This window comes from Melozone crissalis, unplaced genomic scaffold (genome assembly GCF_028551555.1).
Source record: "Melozone crissalis strain CALT ecotype California unplaced genomic scaffold, PUWL_Pcris_2 ptg000026l_1, whole genome shotgun sequence".
In the NCBI taxonomy this organism is placed as follows: Eukaryota; Metazoa; Chordata; class Aves; order Passeriformes; family Passerellidae; genus Melozone; species Melozone crissalis.
The window spans coordinates 6,190,791-6,212,507 of NW_026535804.1; the positions used below are offsets into that span (position 1 = coordinate 6,190,791).

General features: G+C 47.9%; 2 protein-coding genes across 2 annotated transcripts in view; one reads left to right on the plus strand and one right to left on the minus strand.

Annotated features, from left to right (window-relative positions):
• FOXK2 (forkhead box K2) overlaps positions 1-4,727 on the plus strand; it is a 46,001-nt gene extending 41,274 nt beyond the window's left edge. Inside the window, exon 9 of the mRNA XM_054278792.1 lies at positions 1,496-4,727. Coding sequence (XP_054134767.1) covers positions 1,496-1,692 — 197 coding nt within the window. The 3' untranslated portion in view covers positions 1,693-4,727. The remainder of the gene's footprint in view (positions 1-1,495) is intronic.
• Positions 4,728-5,568: 841 nt separating this feature from the next.
• WDR45B (WD repeat domain 45B) lies at positions 5,569-19,611 on the minus strand. Its single transcript, XM_054278819.1, has 10 exons — positions 19,452-19,611; positions 14,936-15,010; positions 13,149-13,250; positions 12,480-12,567; positions 11,881-11,975; positions 10,546-10,736; positions 8,646-8,731; positions 7,874-7,975; positions 7,262-7,383; positions 5,569-6,993 (listed from the first exon to the last, which is right to left on the minus strand). Exons 1-10 carry the CDS (start codon positions 19,516-19,518, stop codon positions 6,887-6,889), a joined length of 1,035 nt encoding a protein of 344 aa, XP_054134794.1. The 5' UTR covers positions 19,519-19,611; the 3' UTR covers positions 5,569-6,886.
• Between the last annotated feature and the right edge of the window lie 2,106 nt (positions 19,612-21,717).

Here is a 21,717-nt window from a genome sequence, read left to right on the forward strand (position 1 = left end):
TCTCCTTCTCCCTCTCTTCTCTTTCTCCCTCCCTCTCTTTCTCCCTCTCCTCTCCTCTCCTCTCCTCTCCTCTCCTCTCCTCTCCTCTCCTCTCCTCTCCTCTCCTCTCCTCTCCCAGTGGTGACACCTCTTCCTCTCTCCTTGTTAAACTAGGATAAAAACAAGTTTTAAAAGAAGCTCCTGTAAATCAGAGCTGTTCAAATGGTGCCTCCTTCCAGGTGGTTTGTTGGAAGCCACCAACAGGAAAACCAGAACTTGCTTGTGGGTTGGCTCTTTGAACTGTTACTTTTTATTATGATTTTATTGAACCTGTACTGAAAAGACCAAAATTCTGGAAGGTTTTGAGGTGGTTCATGTCTGAATCCATCGTTCCCCTGTGGGCCCTGGCAGGCTGGGTGGGCAGCAGTGCTTTGTCATCATTCCCCACACTCCCTCTTGCTCCCAGCACGGGCAGATCCTCACAGCTGGTTCTGACAGTTCTGCTTTATGCATTTATCTGATTCTGATATTTGTCACATGTTTACAGAAATACTTTTAGGGCTGTCTTACCTCAATTCATTACCTGCATTTCTGCTCACAAGTCTTTCTAATGGAGTGAATTATCTCCTTGATTTCCTTTTTCCTCCTTTGCCATCACTGACATTTATAGGTCAGTGTTCTGGCTGTTGCCACTTCACTTCCAGCTTAAGATCAGCAAAAGCATCACAGTCAGACTTGAGGTGCACTTTGTGTGTCAGAGGGGATGTGTGAATAGAGCTGAGAGCCATGTGAAATACACTGAAAAGCTATTTTTAAAAGTAAGGAATAATTCTTTTTTTCTTTTTTCCTGGATTCTGAAAACTCAGCTGATTCCCACACATTCCCTGACAGGGCAGCCAAGGAAAAACTGTATTTTCATGATGGACTGAACAGTTTGGAGTGGTTATTTTAGGCAGGGTGCAGGGTATGCAGGGAATGTGGCTGCACACAGAGTAAAGTTGTAGCTTCCCACTGTTGTCTGTGTGTGATGGGTGTGCAGTGAGGTGTGCTCCATGTCCTGGGCTCTTGTTACAGTAACTCCCAAAGCAGCAAGAAACCAGGGAATTCTCAGGCAAAGCATCTAAAGTGAGAGCTTTATACAAGTGAGGGCCTATAGAAACAGTGAGGGCCTATAGAAACACAGATTTGTGTTTGTCTGTGTGACACACACAGCTGTGTTCACACACACATTTGTGTGATTGGTGAAAGAATGTTTGTGCCATCTGAGAAGAAACAAATGCAGAGCAAATCCTGTTCCATTTTCCATGTGTAGTAAAGTTTCTTTCTAAAGTTTCCAGGTGCTTTCAGATCCTGCTCTCAGCAGAGCAGCCTGGCAGCATTGCTTGCTCCCCGTGAGTCAGCTCTGGGGTCCATAAGAAACTCAGTTTCTTATTGTACAATAAAATTTGCCAACTGAGTATTGTGTGTGTGATTTGACAAGGATCAGGGTGCTGAATTTGTGTTCTGGTGTTTGCAGCTGCTGCAAGTCCTTTGCACATGTTGGCGACCCACGCGTCCGCATCGGCCTCGCTCCCCACCAAGCGCCAGAACGGAGACCAGGCAGAACAGCAGGAACTGAAACGGATCAAAACAGAGGATGGAGAGAGCATAGTCATAGCTGTGAACGTGGACACCCCACCCGTGGCAGTGAGTGACAAAGGCAGCCAGAACTAGAAACTTTAGGGGAGTTTTCCTTTTTTTTTAAAAAAAAAAAAACAAAAAAAACACAAAGAAAAAGAAAAAAAAAACACAAAAAACCAACAAAAACAAACTCCGTGGTGCCAAAAGGAGACACTTAAATCTAACACCTAAAATGTTGGAACATGTTCTCACGCAGTGGGGAAAGGGGCCCTGTGAATCAGACTTCAACTTTCAGCACTGAAACAAAACCCAACACAGGTGGCCTTAAAACTTGGTAATTTCAAGTGAAACTGCAGAACCATGTTGTTGTAGAGGCTGTGCCCCCGCCCCTCCTGCCCACGGACTGTGTGTGCTGGGAGGGCTGCAGCTTGAACAGGATCTGTCAGATTTTTCCCAGGACTGAGGATCTCAGTGTAACGGCAGCATGATAGCGCTTAGTGTGACTGGTTTCAAACGATTGTAAATTCCTAAAGGGAACAGAGGCAGGAGCCATTCCGACACCGTGGCAGCTAAAGCCTTTCCGAACCACCCACCCATGCAGTTGTTGATAGATATGCAGTATTTTGTTGTTCACATGTGGAATTAGAAATTTTTGAGGTGTATTTTCATTTCTTTGCAAAACGATGGGGTCTTTGACATTTCAAATCACTCCATTTCTACTCCGGAAACTTTGGAATCACACAACTACTTTTCATGTGAAATTTTGTTTGGTAAAAAACTGAATGTAGGGTTTTTTTAACCAACGGAATGATTTACTTTTGTCTGTCCTGTTCAAGTTCAGATAAAGCTACTTTATTACATCTGCAAATTTTCATATTTTAGCAGTTGCCTGATAAATTTAATCAAATTTTATTACCATGTGTAGTGATCAAACGCTTCTTTGGGCTTGCATGTAACTGATTAGAAACTCTGATGTAAATGAGCCGTTAACTGACGTAAAGAACTGCTATGGATTTGACCAGAGCTGCACTTACCTGTTTCTCTCTCTGCTACCTTTTGCTGTTTGTTACTTTGTGTTGACTTTGACTGTCCCTGGCATATTTTTCCAGTCTAAAGTAAAACAAGAGTCTCGCTTAATATTGTGTATGTTTAAGATAACAGACTGTTCTTCATTTAGAAAGATAAAATTCTTTATCACGAGTCCTTTTAAAAAGAGTAAAATTATCTTGTCAGAGGTATATTCGATATTTTTAAGCTTAAGCACCCTTCAGTAGAAATTAATCTGCCCCGTTTCTCTGTAACACTTTGATGTCAGACACTGACCTCGGGGTCTCCATGACCAGTAGCTGTTGTGGTTTTCTAACAGTGGCTACCAGATTATGGTAATAATTTTTTTTTTTTTTAAGTGTGTGTTCTGCAGTTGAACATTTTAAAATGTATCGGTAATTTCTCACTTTAACGTGGTAATAGATTCCACTTTACATTTCAAAATTCAATTGAAACAAGGCTGCTGTTCAGTCTTCAACTCACACAAGGTCTTAGTTCCTCCTGCAGCCAGGTGAGTGGGAGCCCGAGGCGGCTCCATCGGAATCTGGTTTTTGTCCTGTTCTGTAATAAAGATGCATTATTTATATTTCCTTTCCTGCTCCGAAAGGAAAAACTGTATTTTCATGATGGACTGAACAGTTTGGAGTGGTTATTTTAGGCAGCTTTTGGAAACTATTTACCTAAAGACCAAATATGAGAAATGTGTACAAGTTTTGTGTTCATCCACACAATGGAACTGTTACAATGTCTCTGCAGATAATACATTAAAAAACTATGAAAAAAAAACTCTACACAAGCTGGATTTATAACAGGCATTTAAAAAAAAGCATAACCTGAAAAGAAGCATTTCTGTACAATTGCAACGTTTTCTTTAGAGGTTTTAAAAATAAAAAAAAAGTAAAGTTTTAACATACTTTTTTTAAGAAAAAAAAATCCAGTACTAGTAATTTAATTTGGTGTTGAATGAATTGCCTAGAATGTGGTTTATTTTCAGAAGTGAGAATCTGTTCACAACTAGGGCTAGGTGAATAATAGTGTATAAGATTTTTTTAAATAAAATTAAATTTTATTCAGCAAATTAACTAAGTTGAAATTACTCAACAAGCGTGTTTGGAATATCAGTGTATATTTGGGGTTAATGCAGCTTCTGTGCCAGCCCCCCAGGCCAAGGTGCCCCTTCCAGCCAAGCCACGGGCAGGGAGGGGCCTGGGGCTGGACCCTGCCAGTGCTTGGGGCACAGGAGGGCACAGCAACGTGTCTGCCCTACATGGATCATTATTTCTGTAAGTAAATTTTAGGAGATGGCACTTTCTGGAATCTCTGTGGTGAATGTGGGTTTGGTGTTCGATCCCCTTTGCCTGCACTGGTTACAGTCTCTGTTTCTCAGAAGTTGGGAAATGCTTTCAAGGACCAGGAAAACTTTGCTGGAAGCTGGGTCAGGTTTTCATAGCAATGCTTTCAAGAGCTGGGGAGAAACCCAACTCCCCAAGCCTTGGATGGATGTGGAACTGCTGGGTTTGGTGTTTGGAGCCGAATGGGCAGAGCCTGTTCCTCGAACAGAAAGCAGGGTCTGAATGGTGTGAATACACACAGTCCTTGGGGAAGAAGAAGAAGAAGAGCACAGCTGAGCATGGAGGCAGTGCTGTAATTGTTACTGTGCCCCAGGGCAGGCAGAGCAGTGTGACCCAGCCCCAGCCTGGTGGCATTTTGTGGCTGCTGTGTCTGTAAGAACTGGTTGTGTCTCACATCTCCAACTGCACTGATTAATTCTGTATTTTCTCCTTTTTGTGACTACCTAAAGGTTCTGAAAGCAATCCTCGTGTTCCACAGTTCCTGCTGGCAGATACCTGGAATTACTGCAGAATTTAGTGCACTGACTCATTGGTTTTCCTGTCAGGATTCTGCACTGTGACACAGGTACTGTGGAGAGAGATGGCAAAATGGGGAGAGAAGGCGTTGAGTTACTGTTTCTTACAAAAGGAGCTGCTGATCCCTGTGCATCCCTGTGCTTCAGGAGCAGATGCTGCTGCAATACTTTGTGTTCCAGTCGTGGTTTGCTCTGCCTGTAGCAGCTCTCTGCCCTCCTGGTGCCTGGGGGTGATCCTGTGGCACCACCAGTCCATCAGTGCCCTCGTTCCTTTTCCCACCAGGTGACTGACTGAGCACTGTTCAATTATTGTAGAGCTGTGCAGACTCTGGGTACATCCATCCACAGGAGCCAAGCGGTGAAGCACTGGCAGAGCAGCCTGGAGGCAGCAGCAGCTGGGAAGACTCAATGCTGTGCTGGATTTGATCCCTGTGGAACAGCTGCACCTGATCACATCCATTTGCAGGTAGCACAGGACAGCTGAGGTGTGTCAAGGCACTCAGGGTTACTGCAGCACTGCTGGCTGCCTGCACAGGTGTTGTTTTCATTCCTGCTGCCACGTTGGAGCAGAGGTTTAGGGGAAATTTGACACGTTTAGAAGAGTTTAAATCTTCCCCAGAAATGTGTTCATAATCTGTTGTCAGCTCTAGGATAACAGGGACAGGGGGTCAGCTGAGGCCCAGCAGAGCTGTGGGAGCAGGGGCAGGGCTGGCTGGGGCAGTTCAGGAGGTTCCTGGTGCTGGGATCAGGAGCAGCTCCGCTGGCACAGGAGAGGATTCCCATCTGCAGCACCTCCCATCACATCCTTCTCCAGGAGAGCACAGCTCCAGGTCCTTCTGCTGGGTGAGGTAAGTGCTGAACAAGAACTGGTTTGCACTGGGAAGTTGGGCTTGTTTTGGGACAGACAGCAAGGTGCATGGCCCAGGCAGTGGCTCACGTGTCCTGTCCCCTCCTCATGCAGCAGATTGAGCTCCTGTCCTTCACCAGCCACCACTATTGACTCACATGTTTATCCCCCAGCCTGGAGCAATGGAAACCATGGCTGTGACCATCAGTGAATACAGCAAAGTTAGTCACTTTTATTTAAAAGAAATAACATATTACAAATAAGTGTGCAAAACAATTCCTGTGGTTAAATACGCATAAAAGCAACATGCAACCTTGACATCAACATGGTAAGTTAGTCCTTAGTAGGTTACATGACACTAAAAGGGACTTGTCAAAGTTAGAGTTTGCAACTGAAGTCACAGAGTGTCAGGGCTGAAGCATCTGTGAAATTAGCTTTGAGAAGAGCAAGAGCTCCCTGCCCCAGGGTTCAGTGCCACAGATGCCAAACTTGGGGCTGTCTCAGGTTCTGGGTTAGGAGCTTGTGCCTTAGGTCAGCAGGAAATAGGGTAACAACTTTTGGGGAAGAGTGTACAAGTCTGGCTTCAGTCTAACCTACCTGTCCCTGGGCCAGCAGCAATAGTATGCGACAGCTCAAAATGAAAAAAAAAAGACAAGTTTGCAAGTTTAAAGCCATTGCAGACATGGAACTTCCTGCCACCTTGTTCAGTTCTTGAGCTGGCCATGGCCTCTCCAGCCTCCCATCTGCAGCAGTTTCACAGCTGTCACAGCAGTACTGACTGTTGGATCATGGAAGGAATCAGCTCTACAACCACAGCAGCCCTGGCTGCTCACACAGGAGAGGGGAGCTGGGGCAGCCCCTGCCCAAAGGTGCCTCCAGCTGCCTCACAGAGTTGGGCACCTTGGACAAGCAATGCTGATCCCTCACCTGAAGCAGCACTGGCAGAGCCACAGAACCACCACCCCCCAGCCCTGGGCACCAGGTCAGAGGACAAGCAGGACTTGATCTACAGGTGTCCCTTGCTCCACACTTGTCACCTCTGTTCCCTCAGCTGTGCCAGGGGAGGGAGGAGCAAGCATGACCCAGCGTTCCCTACTCCCAGCCATGCAGTGGAAGTAAAGCAAAGCCTAAAATCTTCTGGTTTCACATCCCTTTTCCTAAAGCCAGCTGAAGGTGAGGGCAGCCCCTGCAGAGCTCTCCCTGTGGCAGGCACTCTTGTTGGAGCTACAGTCATGTCACAGTTTAGACTAAAGAGAAACCCAATAGGCACAAGCTTGTTGAAAGCCACATCTTGATAACTTGAGTTGGTGACAGTAACCCAAAGAGATTTATTTTCATGATGAATACTTGCAGAAATGAGAACAAACAAATGTAGTCCACTACTTCAGAGCTGCTTGTGATCATGTTGAGCCAGGCTTCTCCATGAGCTGTGCTGAACCTCTGGCTCAGTGCTGGACACTCAGATCTGTCCCCCCAAGGCCGGGTGGCCGAGGCAGTGCTTTGAGCCGGGCACTCCCCTCCCTCAGTCAGAGCTTGTCGTCTGTCATTTCTAGGAACTGAGCGTACACATCCCTTGAGCATTCCCCTTTTTGGTTGAATAAGAACTTGTAGTAGCTGCCATCTGCACATATTGCTGCAACACAAACAGGCAGGGTCAGGGGGCTGTGCCAGGCTGCTGTGCTTTGCTCCAGCATCAGCTGCCCTTCAGACTCACAGAGGTTCTGGAGGGATCCATGGGCCACCAGCCCCGTGCTGTGCCAGCCCCGTGCCAGCCTCTGTGGGCAGTGGGAGCAGCCAGAGCTCTTGGATGACAGGGACACAGCCCTCTCTCAGCAGAGCATTCCCTCCCTCCAAGGCAGCACAGATCAAAGGCAGACCCTGGGGGTGCCTCCAGCACTCACCTATGACAGCATTTGGCTCTGTTCCAAAGGCACAAATGCACGGAGAGCCTGAGGGAACCTGGAATTTGGAAAAACTCCATTTGGAACTGAAGTATTTGGGGAGAAAGGTGGCAGAAGCCAAACTGAAAGAGAAAACAAACAAAAAAGACATTAATAGGTTGGTAGGGTGTTGACTAGGGTGGATTCAGAGCTGCTAGAGTGATTGAACAAGGTGAAGGTTTCACTTGATTTTTTTCTGAATCAGATAACCTGAGTAATTTCCCCTCCCAGGGAGGGAGACACTACAGCTACCTTGCTGGCTTTAAGTGACTGCAAAAACTGCCAGAAGGTTTTTAGATTTTTAGTACAGGAAGGATTCCACAATGTATGTTCATCCTAAGGTCCACTAAAACCTACACTGAGCCTCTGTTGAAATGCTACAGCCCTGCAAAGGACAGCAGGAACTTGGCAATTACCAGAGATTACTGAATCTGCAGCTTCATGCCTGCTCAGCAGATAAATTTTTCCACCTTCAGCAGTGTGGAGATTTTGCTCCTGAGTGACAGGGCCAGTGTTTTAAATGCAATTCAAAGCTCAAGGACTCCCCCACCCCCAGAATGGCTCCATCCCTACCTTGACTGCTTATTTCTTTTGGGGTCTTCTGCAGCAAAAATGTGGACTGTGCCATGGTCACTGGAGACGCAGATGAGGGAAGCATCCTGGTTGAAGTTAATACTGCAGAGAACACAGACAGACAGACAGACAGCTGCAGGATTGCTGCTGGGACAGACCCAGAGCCCTGGCACAGACAGTTCTGCTGTGTAGCCAGCCTGGCAGGGGAGGGTAACTCCTCCAGTGCCTCAGGAGGAGCAGGGGCTGCTTTGGGATGAGCAGCTCTCAGAACGTGGCAGGAGCAGCAGCCCTGCCATGGGCACCTTGTGTGGGTCACTGTGACACTGCTGGAAGGAAATGCACCAGCTCTGCTCTGAGGGCTGGGCAGAAGGTGCAGCTGCTGCCCCACAGTGGGCTCAGCACGGGAATGGGAGATTCCTGGGGAATGGGCAGAGGGCTTCCCTGCTCTGGGACAGCCACACCTGGGCCCTGGGTGCTCCCTGATAAAGCTCCCCTTGTCCCCAGGCTCACCCCAGTCCCCCTGAGCAGTGTTCCAGTGCCTCAGGGCACTCCCTGGTGACAGTGGGAACTTCAGCATCCCCCAGTTCCCACCTGGGCTGAGCAGAGTCAGCCTGGCACAGCCCCAGCTCTGTCCCTGCTCCTGCAGCCTGTGCAGGCCTCACAGGGCTCCCAGCAGTGAGCCCAGAGGGAGGAGCAGAGGCAGCCAGGGTAGCAGAGCCATCCTGTGCTGGCTGAGCACAGCCACACCCACAGCTGGCACAGCTGAACATACCAGTATATGTTGGCTGCTTGTGATCCTCGACGTAGCTCCTGGATTAAATGCCCTGATGAAGTATCAAATATTCTTATGAGGGTCCCCTTGGAAAGGAATCAAGCATTGTATTAGGAAAGGCACAAGACTGTCTTTACATCTGTGAATGCATCCTAAAATTTTATCTGAGCAGCATGGCCCTGCACACACTGCTGGGGTTTTCTTCTTGGTAGATTTGCAAACCTCTCTTTATTTTGGGGAAGAACAAACACTAGTTTCCCCACACACCACCACCACAATGTTAAAATGCCTCAGGGTACAATCTTGTCACTTGGTGACTCAGGAAGTCTCTCAGTTCAGTTCCAAGGCACTGCTGCAGCCCTGGCCCTGATTTGCAGACCCTGGCTGGTGCAGAGTGTGCCCAGGACCTGTGGGTCCCTTCTGCCTTGCTCCCTCAGTACCACTGCATTTTTCATTGCTGCTGAGCAATTCTTTCCCACTAAGTATAACCAAGCTGTGGCTGGTCTTGTCTTAAAACTGCTTCAGCTGAGATAACTCAGAAGAATCAGTTACCACACACTCAATCTGCATTGATCCAAATGTGAGCACCACCCAGTCAGGTGACAGAACTCTGCTCTGGGAAACTCCTTCAGCTGGAGCCACCCAGCCTGAGAGCAGAGCTGCAGAATGAGCCAGGGTGTCTCAAATGAAGTGATCAACAAATCAGTGCTGCTTTCCTCTGATGAAGACTGGGCTGTGCATCACCACCTGCAGCTCCTGTGACACACCAGGTTAGCAGAGGCAGCCCTCCAGTCACACACCAGGAAATAACCACCCAGCAGAGAAAGACTTGGTAAATATAGCCTAGTTTTGATTTCAGGGACAGGCTTGAGATGTTTGCTGACTGGGCTCAGACTCCTGGTTCAGTTGGAAAATAAAAGCTGCTTGAACTTCTTCTCTATGCAAAACAAGGAATGTTTAATACAAATGCAGCAGATAATGGCTCAATTTAGCAATGGAGTTGGCAGCTTTTAGAACTCTGTTTAGGAGACAGGCAATCATTAAGCTTGAGAGAGACCTGGGATTCATTTTCTTTTTTTAAACTCTTTGAGTGACAGGCTGGGCAGTAGAAGCTTTGTGAAACAGAGACTCCTTGGATTAATTTGGCTTGTCCTTAAGAAACTGATTTCAGCTGAGTGGAAGAAGGCAGCAAAAGCTGTGCTCAGGGAGATGGGTCCATCTGCCTGACATTCCCTGGGGAGACAAATGTCCTGGCAGCTCTCTGTGGTTCCCAGGGAGAAGACAGCTCTGTGATGTTTGCCTCTGTGCCCCAGCCCAGCACAGGGGATCTGCATTGCACCCTAACTTCATGTTCCTGTCAGAGTCCTGTCTCTCCATCCCCATGGAACACGTGGCCCTTCCTGTGTGAGGGGCAGCCCACCCTGTCCTGCCCTGTAACAGGGGCTAAGCCAGGGCAGAACAGAGCCTGCCACTACACTGAACTATTTACAAGTATTTCTTTAGTCACTGGGTCTGGAGTGAATTTAAGCAGAAAATAATAAAGGTGAAGAATGCAAATAAGCTCTCCCCTCCACCTGCTTTTTTAAAAAAAATTAACAGTACCTCTTGAAGAACACATCAAAGACATGAACTACTTGGGCTAAGTTGTGTTTAAATGTCACTGAAGAATCACTGCTACAGCCAGCTAAAACAAATACTACCTCAGGCACAGCCCTTGGCTGCTGGCTGCTTGGGCATCCCAGAGGAGCAGGGAACATAAGAAGGACTGAGAGTGCACAGTTCAGCGGCAGATTTTCCCAGCAGGTGTTTCTCTGTCTCTCCTCCAAAGGATGTGACTTGCTATTTTATCTCACTACACTAGAACACACGGTAAGTCAGAGGCAGGGGACATCATTCTTACTTTTTCTGATGCTGTTGCAATTCTTGTTCCCTGCAGGTTTAAAGCAATACAGCTCAAGACTCCTTCATGAGCTGGGATGTCCACAGGAGGCTTCTCTGTGTTAGCCAGATCCACGATCTGCACGTGGCCAGTGTGTGTTCCAGGAAATGCAAGAAGAGAGTTATTACTATTGGGACAAAGGACACAGAGACCTGAAAGACAAAACAAAACCAAACAATTGGATCATTTCCATATCCTAATCAACTTTTCAAATTTAAGTTTCTAAAATACAATTCTGAGTAAATCAGAATCTCATTTTAATGGCTAGAGCCATGACATTAACTGCTGGTCCCAAAACATCACCTGTCCATGAGTGCAGAGCACAGTTAAGCAGAGGAGCAGCATTATTTAAACTTGCTCTCATCAGTTTATTTCAGTTTATTTCAGTGTAATCCAGCTGTGGTTATCCAGAATCTGGGTGGTTTTGCAGATCAGCCCAGTCAGCCATTACATCACAGCTATTTTAAGGAGAAGTTAAAAGGTCTCCTTAGCAGCTCAGAAAGTGTAAGAGTTTATCAGGGATGACATCTGAGCTTCTGTTCCATCAGTGAAACTATGATTAATTTGTGTTTGAACTTGGTTCTTACACCACTGGCACCTTTCTCTTTGTAATGTTTTGTGGCCCATTTAAGGTAAATCACACCAATCCCAGGTGTTCTGTGGGTGCCAAGTGAATTCCTGAAACCTCAGTGCAAGAAAAAACCTCCTCCTCCTGCATGCCCTGCCTTTCTGTCAGTCAGGCTGCTGGAGCTGCATCCAGGCTGGGACTCCCTGGCAGCAATTCCATGTTTGCTGCAGGCAGGCAGGAAAACCCTCAGAGATGGGGATTCCAATCCTGTACAATGGATCAACAACAGCCACAGCCAAGCCTTGCTATTTAGAAAGAACAGTATCAGTTTGCTCCATGTTATTTGCTCAACAGTTATCATTTGCTCTTTTTACCAGGAGAGAAGAGTTTGCTCAACACCTCCAGCTCTATTAGGAAAGAGAAATGATGCACTTTACTGGAATTTGTCTTTATAATTAACCTTCCACTAAAAACACAGGTTCTTTACAGAAGAAAGCTCTTCAGAAATCACATCTCTAACACAAGTACAGGAAACAGCTTTTCTGGGCCAAGTATTTATAAATTCTAATAACCATTCTATAAACACAAAAGCATCTCCAAAGGACACGACTGCAGTGCAGTAAGTGTTTAATGACTTCTAAAGAACTGGCTGAGGCAGCTGAAGATAAATGGCACGTCAGGAACACAATAAACTTGCTTCCATTCCCCAGCCCTCATGAACAACCAACCTTTAGGGTTGTAGCAGGTTTCAAAGACGTGCAGCTGGTGGGGATTGTGTGTGAAGGTGAAAACTTTAATCATCGAGTCCAAGACAACCACAATTCTAAAACAGAGCAGAAGTTCCCGTGACTTGGGTGGATAAAACAGGGACACAAACATTTATTCAGACCTGCAAAGACTTTCAGCTGATTGAACAGCCACATTCCTCCTGCCCTCCCCCACAAGAGGCTCCCAGCCCTGCAGCAGCCACACAATGATAAGCCTGCAAAGCGCTTTTATCCAGCCCCTCCACCCACGCACACACAGACTCCAGCTGTTCACAGCTGCTCTTGCTCCAGGGATCTGCTGGAATTTTCTTCACTCCCCTCCATACCTAGAAAACCAGCAGGAGCCACAGGAGAGTATTTCCCTGCATTAGGGGATCAGGAAGTCTTGTAGGTTTTTCACCAAAGCTTCACAGAGCAGTATACTTAAACTGTGGCCTGTTTACCCCTAATAGCCCAGCCCCAGTTTCACCTGCTGGTTTTACAGCAGGATCTTTTCCTTGTACAAGCAGCTGGAAGTGAGAGGGAGCACAGAGCCAAGCTGGAGCCTCTGCTGTACCCACCTGTCTCTTCGCAGCTTCACTGCTTTGACTTCTGTGGAAAACTCTATCTCAATGACAGTCTTCTTCTTCAGGTCATCCCAGATCATGACTGCAACAGGGCAGAGATTGCATCAGACCATCAAGGCATGTTCAAAGACCCACAGCTCCCTTATAACAACTTGCAGTCTGATCAAGAGGTTCACCCAATGGTTAAGCAGCTGCAGACAGGCATCCTGCTAACCAAAGGCATTGAGGCACCCCCCCACTCACACTCTAACTTGTGCAGGCAGGAGTTGATCAACTGCTGACAAAAACCACATATCATTCTAAGGAAAAGCAGCTTTTTTTTTGTTTGCTCTGAGGGTTATGAAAGAACTAATGCAGTAGTTGAAAAGAGTAGTGCATTTTCCTACAAAGCTTGCCAGGCAGGGAGCTTCCTGCTCCTTGCAGAGCTCACTGGGAGAAGGTCAGCAGGCCCTGGAGAGCAGTCCCTGCAGGCAGCAGCCTGTCAGCACTGCACCACGGTGACTTAAACCTGCAGCAGCATCCCCTTCACCTGACCTTCAGCACAGCAGCTCAGGGCCCTGCTGTGGGAGCTCTCAGCAGTGCCACACAGGGCAAGGGGGCCTCTGCAGGGTGCACCCCTCTGGGAGCTCTCTGGCCTCTGCAGGGTGCACCCCTCCAGCTCACCTTTGTTGGGTGGGTACTTGGGCTTCTTTCCTCCACCTACTAGTGCTAAATAGTTGCAACGAAACAACATCTCCACATGGCCAACACCACCTTCTAGAAACTCTGCAAGACAAATATTTCATTTGAAAGTGTCAGAACTGGTTAAATTGCCATCTGATTTTTACCACTGTTACAAGAAAAGCTTGTGTTATCCAGCACATTTCTCAGGCACCTGAGAAGAAGAGCTGGCCTTAAAAACCAGAGAATGTGGATTCCTTGAAAGTTCTTCATACTGGAGCAGTAGAGCCCTGGATTTCATACAAGCCCTTGTGGTTTCTTCAACAGCACTTCTGAGTGCTGTGTTTCCTTCCTGAACAGTTGTACTTGAACAACTTTCTGCACCAGATCCTCCTCCTGACTGCACTAAAGCAGGACAGCACACTCTGCTATGAAGAGGAGTTATCACTGTGACAGAAAGCTCTGCAGTATTTACAAGGGATAACCTGAAACAATTCAGGAATGTGTAATGTGTTCTGAATCTGTGTTAGAGCACTGAGTCATTGCCTGGATGGGAATTTCTTGGAACTCCTGGATGTAAGACAGACAAGCTGGGACTGCAGCAAGATTTGGTTTCATGCTGGGTTATAGAGAAAATCAAATGGACAGGCTCCAGCTGGGAGTGTCTTGGGCAGGTTTAAACCCACAGGAACAATGAACAGGATCTCTGTGTTCCTACACAGCCAGTTCAGTGAGAGCTCTCAGGATCCACAGGGAAAGCAATCTGACTCATAAGGAACTTCTCACCACAGGAGTTCTGGAAGCATCTCCATCCAGAGCTACTGGCAGGGAGACTTTTGACAAGGAACTCTACAGGATTTCAGTCTAACCCTGACTCTTTGAGCACACTGTCACACATGAGAGTCCCAAGGCATGTTGCTTATGGAAGAATTTACTGTTAAGCACAGAAAATAATTTGTCAGCTTTGGCCATGTGAACAGTGACTAAAATCCTTACAGTGGTAGCAAGTGAAAATGTGCCTGATTTTGTAGGAATTGCTAGTTTAAATACATTTTTCCTCTTATTAAATCCCTTTCTCACCACAGGCTGAAAGTGTTGGGAAACCTGTTTAGCAGCTCACTTCCTATATTTAGAGTAGAATGACATGGCTCAGTTTCAGTTTCCCATATTTTGACTCAGCTTTGTTTGCTTTCTGATAAAAAGCTCCACTGTTAACACAGCTCATCCACTGACTCCTGTTAAGACACAGGAGCAGCTTTACCACATTAAGATCCTCCCAAATTTTTAAAGCATACATAGAAGATAAATATTTAGAGCATTACAGGTCTGACCTCTCAGTGCTCGTGCAGACAATACTCTTGAGTATGAGAAATGTTACATTGAGATCTCCAGGAAAAAGCCTGGAGTCTCACTGCCACACTGGATCATGCAGATCAGCACACAAGAACAGAACAACTGATGGCTGCAGGGAGCCACTCCTGCTCATAAACACCCAGGAAATGCCTCTCCTACTCAGGCTGCAAACATGAGCAACAGCAAACACAGCTCTGCCAGAAGCTGAGACAAATTCCTCATCAGCCAACTGTGCAAATTAACAGCAGGGAGACTTTTGACCAGGGAGTGCCACGAGTGAGAGTCCCTGTGGAGCAGCAGGAGCTGCCTCTCCTGAGGCTTTGTTCAAAGCCTTCCAGGGGTGGAAAAGTGAAAGCTGAGCAAGAATCAGTCAGGAAAAAATGAGAAGGCTGAGCTTCCAACACAGAGCAGCATGGTGTAATAAGTGAGTGTTTTACCTTGTTTCTCTTTTTCTTTGAGTGGATCTGCATTATAAACTCGGAATCCATTTTCCATTCCACATGCAAAGCATCCTGTGGTAAAAAGCACATATATATACACATATATAGTAACTGCCAGGTACACTCAAAAAGGAAGCAAGAGCCAGAGGGTTAGGAAAGCATTGCCCAAGAATTGCATGGTTCCACTTGAGCTGAAGAGCACTCACAGGCTCTGTTAGTGATGGCAAGTGAAAATCTTCCAGAGAAGTTGTCCTCTACGCTGGCCTGGTGGAAATGTCTTGGTATTGGTAAGAAAACAATAGAAGGAAAGGAAACCAATTCCCAACCCACCTGGATCCCGTGCCATGCACTAGAGTGCAGGAAACCAGCATCTTAATGTTTATGAGTGAGCTCCCTCCTTTCTTAATAGATCCAAAATCACCTCATGATTGCAACTCTGCTGTGGATGTTTCCAGAGCACAGTGCTCATCAAACAGCTTTTCCAACTGTGCTAACAAGAGCTGACTGCTGTACCATGCCAATAGCTGAAGTCTAACCCAGGACACAAGCAGAAGCCAGATTAAAACTCTCTGGAAAAGAATTGTACTTTTTTACATAGAAGTAGCATGTGCTTCTTTAGTGGAATGCATTCAGCTGCCAGTCCCTTGTCCTGCTCCTTGCCCTGCTAACAGCTGAACACAGGCACTGGTACAAAGCAAGGCCACTGTGAAATCACAGCAATGCCAAGTCACCAAGAAGTTGCTGTCACTGCTCACAATTTGTGTGTACTGTACCAAAAATCCAGTTACAGAGCTCTGAGGTACTGGAACATAACTTCCAGTTACTCTGGTTCTATTCTTATGTACTGCAATGATTTGAACCCCTCAAATAAAAGCTGAGGAGCTCTGTCCAAACACAGCCCTTCCCCAAACTTGATACTCCAACAATCACAGGGTGTGTGGGGGAAGAAAACAAAACACAAAAACCTATGCCCTTAACCCAAAAAACTCCCAGGTACAACCTCACCATGTCCAAGCTACTGTAATAAATTAAGTGCACAAAGTTCTTGTTTACATAGATAAACACACACACAAAGCAGATAATGTGAATGTAATTATTTTAGCAGGATTAGCAACCATATTGCAATGGGCTTTGATATGAACCCTGCTGACTTTCTCTCCTCCCTCCTCAGAATTGATTTGCTCTGGCTGTAAGAGCTGCAGTGATCTCCCAGCCCTGGGACAGCAAACTGCACTGGAAACTTTCCCCTTTCCCTAAAGCACTGCTGTACAGGACAGAACTGCACTGGAACCTTCCCCTGTACATAAAGCACTGCTGTACAGGACAGAACTGCACTGGAACCTTCCCCTGTACATAAAGCACTGCTGTACAGGAGAGAACTGATCTGCTCCTCACAGCTGATCCATGCAATTATTTCCCAGCACCAGTTTTCTACTCCCATCCTGTATTTCCAGGAAAGTCAAAGGGAAGGGATGCTGAAGCTGTTCCCAGTAAGGAAGTGCTGTAAGGTTTGAGTTGTGGTGATCCCAGAAGCTCCCAACAACCCAAATGCAGCATTCCTGACGCAATCAAATACACACTTTACACTTCCTGCAGCACCACTACAGCTTTCTGCAGGACCAACCTCATGAGTAAGACGTGGGCTGCTTTAATGCCTTGGGAATATCCACATTTTTAACTGCAGACAGCACAGCAGAACGTGGGGATGTGAGTAACAGTGAAATTCCCCATGTGGTCCATCACTACCCACAGAGATTTGAAGCTCTCAGGCTCGGCAACCCCTGAGTCAAACAAGAGAAGAAAACCCTACAGGAAGATTCCTGTTCCTGCTTCAATTATGGGAACAGCTTTGAAGCTTGGTGATTCCCATCTGACTGATTCCTGTTCCACTGGAATCACAAATTTCATAGCTACAGCTTGTAAGCCCTTCCATGGGAGAGCTGAAGGGGCTCAGAGGAGGGGACACTTCCTTAGGTTCATTCCTTCCACAAGAAGTGCACCTCTCTTTTCAAGAAGGGACAGATGAGCTGAAAAGACATTGACAAAAGATAACTCAGATACTTTTTTAAAAAAATGTAATGATTAGACAGTAATTGCCTTGACCCCTAGTTGTGCTTGTTCCTACAGTAAAAGTGCTTTTTGCCACCAGTGCCAGTAAGAGCAGAGTGAGTTTTGCTCCTCCAAATCTACAGGAAAAGGAAGGGTTAAATGAATGACCAGTCTAGAAGATGCCACAGGCTCAAGGGGACAGTTGGCACAGAGAAACCTGCAGGCTCTGGGGTGAGGTCCCACAGGGGCAGTAGTGGAGCACAGGGAAGTGACAATGTCCAGCACAGTTTGTGCCATGGTGGTTTTCCTCGGCACCAGAAATGCTGTGTAAAGCCAAGAGCACAGGACCCTGCCAACACTGTGGGGTCCTGCAAAGCATCCCAGCCCACTGGAGAAGAGTAAATACATAAGTAAAGGGTTTCCACACCAAAACAAACCCACACCTCAGTTTTCAAAGCAGCTTTAGGCTGCAACAGTGACAAAAGAGAAATCTGTCAGCAATTTACAGGTATGGCATTTAGCATGATGTTTTGTCTCTATTTCTGAAAAGCACTTCAGTGTCCTTCTCTAAGTATTAAGAAAGGATCTGAAATCAGGAGCTCACAGTCTCAAAATAAGGAAGATAAAATCAGAATATTCCGACTTCATACAACTGACAACTTCCATTTCCTTGTGCTACATTGTTTCTTTCTAATTTAAAGCCTAAAAGTAGCAAAGGCATCTGATATAAAACCAGCATCACTCAAGTCAGTGAGGGAGGCCCATGGCAGAACAACCACAGCTGCTTTACCCCTTGCCAGTCAGGGAGATTCAGCCCCAGAGAGATTTCTCTGATGGTTCCTCCTGTTCTCCCATCCTTGTGGGATCGGCCAGTCTTAAATTACCAAGAAATCAGGTTATTGTGGCAGTACATGCAGACACCCACACTTGTGAGCTCCAGCACTCCAGTGACTCACGTTCTATTCCTGGCAGAGCAAGAAGGAAGCAGGGAGCTTTCCCTCCCTCTGCTCTCCCTCAGGTGGCCAAACACCACCTGCCCTTCAGCACTTTACAGGAGCCCTAAACTCATAAAAGGTCACTGAGTTACTGCAGTGCAGCGTCATCATCCCAAACAGAACCAGTTGTGTTTTCTCTTCATGGTTTTTGTCATCACTCAATTGTCTGGCCAGGTGAGGTGGATGGGACATGAATACTGTCATGATTGCCAAGACAAATTCCTTAAGGTGCTTTGGATGTGATGTCATTTGGAAAAGGGCGATATCTTGCATTAATTGCTATGGAATTAAGGGAGCCTTCGTAACAAACAAATTTTACACTAAAATGATGATCTAAAGGCATTTTGCAGTAAAAGAGAAACTTTTCTTCTTACACAGCTCTACAGGCCAAGCACCAAATATCACTGCTCCATTACAGATCTGAAATTAAGCTCATACTCAAAAATCTTTTTCCATCTCTGTTGAATGAAAGATGAAAATAAATGCAGAGCTGCTGAGAAACTATTCTATTCTTTTCAAGTCTGTGGGATAGGAGGAAGAGAGCTGCCAAGGTACTCTCACCTCATTACCTCCTTCATGTGCTATTGCCAAGATGTCATCAGAGACCTTTGAGTAAAATCAACAGAATAATTCATGTTTACACACGACTTCAACGGCGTCAGCAACAGGTACAGGAGCTGCAGTCTACAGCAACAGAGGCTGCCAGAGTGTCTTAAGCAAGACTATTATTTGTTAAGGCAAAAGGATGTTACAAAATGATGAACTTCTACTCCTTATTCCACAAAAACGACACTTACTCATAAGACTGGTGCTATTTTTGTCTTGCCAGAGCAGGATGAGGAACACGCACCCTGTTTCTGAAGGCCTTCCCCTCTAACAAAGGGAAAAGATAAGCCAAGGATGCACCGGGGCTGTTGTATCGGTGCTTGCCTGCCAATGTGATTAGTAGTGTTAACCACAGTTTTTTAAACACAAACCAGGTAAAAAGAAACAAGAAAGCAGTTACACCACTCATTTTGAATGTGGAGTAGTCACACTGAGGAAGAAAGGGCTGAACAGTGAGCAGTTCCCAAGGAAGCCCCTGAAGCTGTGAGAGCCTGCCGGAGCCACACAGGGCGAGCAGCCAAGCCCCAGCAAGGCTGAGCCTGCTCCTGCTCGGCTCACCCACCCCCCATTCACCTCTCCCCAAGCGCTGGGCACAGACACGAGCGCACAGCGCTGCAACAACGGGGGAGCCACCAAACCCTCCGCTGCCAGCGGCTCTCCCGGCTCCTTCCAGCCCCGCAGCCGCCGCCCCTCGGGCATCCCCCGGGCAGCCGCAGCCCCGGGCCGCGAGCGGGACCCCGCAGTGACGGCGCGGGAGCCGCGGCAGCCCCGGGCCCAGCCCAGCCCAGCCCGGCCCCGGCTCCGCACCGCCGCCCCTCCGCCCCTCCGCGGCACCACCCGGCTCCCCGGGCCCGCAGCCTCACCGTGGTCCTGGTTGAAGCCGGCGTAGAGCAGCCCGTTACCGTGCGGGTTGGCCGGGAGCAGGTTCATGGCTCCGGTTCGGCCCCTTCGCCCCCGCCCCTCACACCATGGCGGCGCCCGCCCGCCTCAGCCCCGCCGCGGGAGCCCGAACCGAGCCGGGCCGAGTTACGCCCGCCCGAGTCGGGCCCAGTCCAGCGAGCCCGCCGGAGCCGAGCCGGACCGAGCCCGGCCGGGCCGAGCCGAGCCGAACCCGCCCGAGCCGGGCTGAGCGGAGCCGAGTCCGGCCGAGTCCCGCCGGGCCGAGGCGGACAGGCCGGCGGCTGCTTCCGCCTGCCCGGCACCGCTGCCGAGCGCAGAGCACATCCACCCGCCGGCGGGAGGAGCGCCGAGTAATCGAGCGTCGCGGGAATGGCGGCGGGAGCGCCGGGAATGGACCGGGACTGAGCGCCGGGAGTGACTGAGACCGATCGGGACTGACCGGGACTGAGCGCCGGGAGTGGCCGAGACTGACTGCCCGGACCGACCGGGGTGAACCAGGATTGACCGCCGTACCGGAGGGCAGGATGGGTGGCCCGGGCCCCTCCCACCTCCAAAGGACTGTCTGGTACAAGTTTTCACATCACACTAAGTGAAAACGCAGGAGCTGCGGTTGGAACGCGCTAAAATAGGGATTTACTGATTTGACAAAACCAAAGCAACCCCCAAACCCTACCACCAACACCACTGATACGTCTTGAAAACGTGGAAGTTCTCGGGACCCAAGGTCCTGAGCACCCTAACTGGACTTAAATAGTGATTTTACTTCGAGCAAGATGATGGGCCCTTCCCAGGCGGGTTATTCCGAGCCTGTGTGGTGAGCTGGAGCCCAGGCTGTGTGTGCCCACAGCAGCAGCAGCTGTTCCCCATCCCTCCTGTTCCTTCACCTCCTTTTCCGTGCTCGCTCTGTGCCTCCCGCTGCTGTCGCGTCTCGGGTTTGTGAGCAGCTCTGCTGGGAGGTGACCGCAGCTTTTCGGTGCAGCCCCGGAGCTCTGCACGGACCAGCCGCTACGGTATTCTTTGGGTACTCATATATACATATAAAATAGAATAATCACATTGCATCTTTATGAGATTTTGTTTCTTCAGGCAGCCAAGAGACTGGGTAATGTGAAATAACAAACCCTTTGCTTTTTTTTTTTAAAGCTTCTCCTGCCCAACTAGGGCCCCAGGCTTTACTTGATCCGTGTGGGATTGCTGCGGGAGCCAGGAGTGCTGCTCTAGCCTGTCCTTACCTTGTGTTTATCGTGGCTGGCAGGAGGAACAGACTCTGGCCTTAGGGACGGACACACATCCGCGGAAATGCTCCCTCCAGCCAGGCATTCCTCCTGCGTATCACACAAAGGGACCAGGCTGCTCACTGAGGAGGCCAAGGGTATAATTTGGAAGAAATGAACCAACGTAGCTGTGTGCATGGCACAGAGCCGCCCATGCTACACCCGGACAGGGCGGGCAGATATTAAAGTCTGGGTGTCTCCCATCCAGTTTAACCCCGCGGAGCTGCCGGGAGCTGCAGTCCGAACACCCCGACAGCTCCATCGCAGCATTTCCCGGAGCTCCTCGGCACACCCAGCCCGGAGGGCGGAGCCTGCTCGTACCCGGGGACAGAGCCCACGGGAATTCCTTCCACCGCACGGGGTTTGCGGGCTGGGCTTTCCCTGAGAGCAGACTTCTTCTGATGGCACTTTTCTTTAAACTCATGCACTGATTGCTCCAGGGCCGGCACTACTCTGGCACTTTCCTGGCCAGAATTTTTACACTCCCAGTGCTGATCCAGGAGGGACATCACAGACAACACAGTGGGGACGCTGATATGAAACTGCGATGAAGCTGCACCAAAGGATTGTTATTACTGAGGAGGAGGAGGAGTCACACAATCCCTTCACACATGAAAGACTTGGCTTGAGTTATCTTCCACACTTCAGGTAACAATTTTGTAGATAGATGTTGTATCAGAAGCCTCATATGACACTTAAAGGCTGAGTTCACATTCCTGGTATCTAATTCAGGTATGTTGTTCTTCAAATTCTTCTAAAGAAAGATAAGGCCAACCTTCCCCAGTTAAAGAAACCATTTCTAAAAAATCAGAAGAAATTATTTATTTTCCAGGAACACTCAATTTATTTATTTTTGAAATAGTGTTCTTCAAGTCGTGTTTCTTCTACCACAGTGTCTGTGGCATTTTTGTCCTAGAACTTTCTCATAGAGTGGTATGAAATGAAATTTATTCTT

Bases quoted from the DNA above. Each gene is read 5' to 3' on its own strand.
- WDR45B (XM_054278819.1), bottom strand. From the start codon at position 19,518: ATGAACCTGCTCCCGGCCAACCCGCACGGTAACGGGCTGCTCTACGCC. The intron at 12,568-13,148 runs GTGAGCTGGAGG...GCCCTGTTGCAG, and splicing joins CAAGTACCCACCCAACAAAG to TCATGATCTGGGATGACCTG. The intron at 10,737-11,880 runs GTTGGTTGTTCA...TTTGTCTTTCAG, and splicing joins AACCTGCTACAACCCTAAAG to GTCTCTGTGTCCTTTGTCCC.